Raw genomic sequence first — 967 nt, 5'->3', positions numbered from 1 at the left:
CCTGCCGCCGCTGCCACCACCGGGGCCTGCTGGGGCGGCGGGGGCTGGTGCGGCCGGTTGGCGGCCAGGTCCGGCGTGGAGAACTTGGCCATCTTGCGGCTGCCATTGGCGCCGCCCCCGGCCTCCTTCTGGCCGCTGTCCCATAGCCGCTTGGCCACAGGCGTGCACTGCACAGAGTCTGACTCCTGCTGCTCTGTCTTGACCCGCGACACCAGGGGCAATGGGGTGCCACAGGCCGGCCAGCCTGACGTCTGTGCCACGGGGCTCTGGGGCTCGGAAGACGGGGCCTCCTCGGCGTGCAAGCCCTGGGAGTCGCAGCTTGGAGAGCTCACCTTGAGGAAGAACTCGGTGCCCTTCTCCATGATTTCCTGGATCTGCAGGAAGCCGGCCGTGTACATGAGCAGGAATTGGTCGCCCACATTCATGCTCAGCCGGCCGGTGTAGCAGAAGCTGAGAATCTGCTGAAAGGACTGTGGCTGCACGGCTGCCGGCAGCTCCACCACGGCGCTGCGGCTGCTGTTGAACAGGTCCCGGAAGTAGGAGCTGCTGGCGGCCAGCACTGCGCGGTGGGCCTTGAAGGCGTGGCCCTTGACCACCACTGACACATCACAGTACAGGCCCTGTAGCCGCTGCTCATTGAGGCACTCCAGGATGCTGTTGCCGAAGTTGGGGATCTCCATCTGCAGGGTCTGGGCCATGGTGGTGGCTGCGGGGACAGGAGAGACGGTGGGCGGGGTCACCAGGGGAACAGGGATGGAAGGACATCCGTGTGGTGGGACTTGTCACAGCCCTGTGAGTCCATGGAGTCCCAGAGCCCCCAGCCCCTTCCACCCTGTCTAGGCTTGCTTTTATGTGTGGTCACATCAGCTAAGCCAGCTGCAGACCAGAGTGGCCACGTGCTGTCCCTTGCAGAGAGGAGGGTCAAGGTATACTTACTCATACTCACTTGAGTATTAAACAAGTTTGC

General features: G+C 63.6%; 1 protein-coding gene across 1 annotated transcript in view; it reads right to left on the bottom strand.

Annotated features, from left to right (window-relative positions):
• The window catches only part of NACC1 (nucleus accumbens associated 1), a 4,016-nt gene extending 3,318 nt beyond the window's left edge, over positions 1-698 (bottom strand). The window contains exon 1 of the mRNA XM_021710663.1: positions 6-698. Within this exon, the coding sequence (XP_021566338.1) occupies positions 6-698 (693 nt within the window). The remainder of the gene's footprint in view (positions 1-5) is intronic.
• Between the last annotated feature and the right edge of the window lie 269 nt (positions 699-967).

This window comes from Carlito syrichta, unplaced genomic scaffold (assembly GCF_000164805.1).
Source record: "Carlito syrichta isolate Samal-C Ts95f unplaced genomic scaffold, Tarsius_syrichta-2.0.1 Scaffold297031, whole genome shotgun sequence".
NCBI classification, from domain to species: domain Eukaryota; kingdom Metazoa; phylum Chordata; class Mammalia; order Primates; family Tarsiidae; genus Carlito; species Carlito syrichta.
Note: the sequence above shows the minus strand (reverse complement) of the source record. Positions and strands in the feature narration are given on the sequence as shown.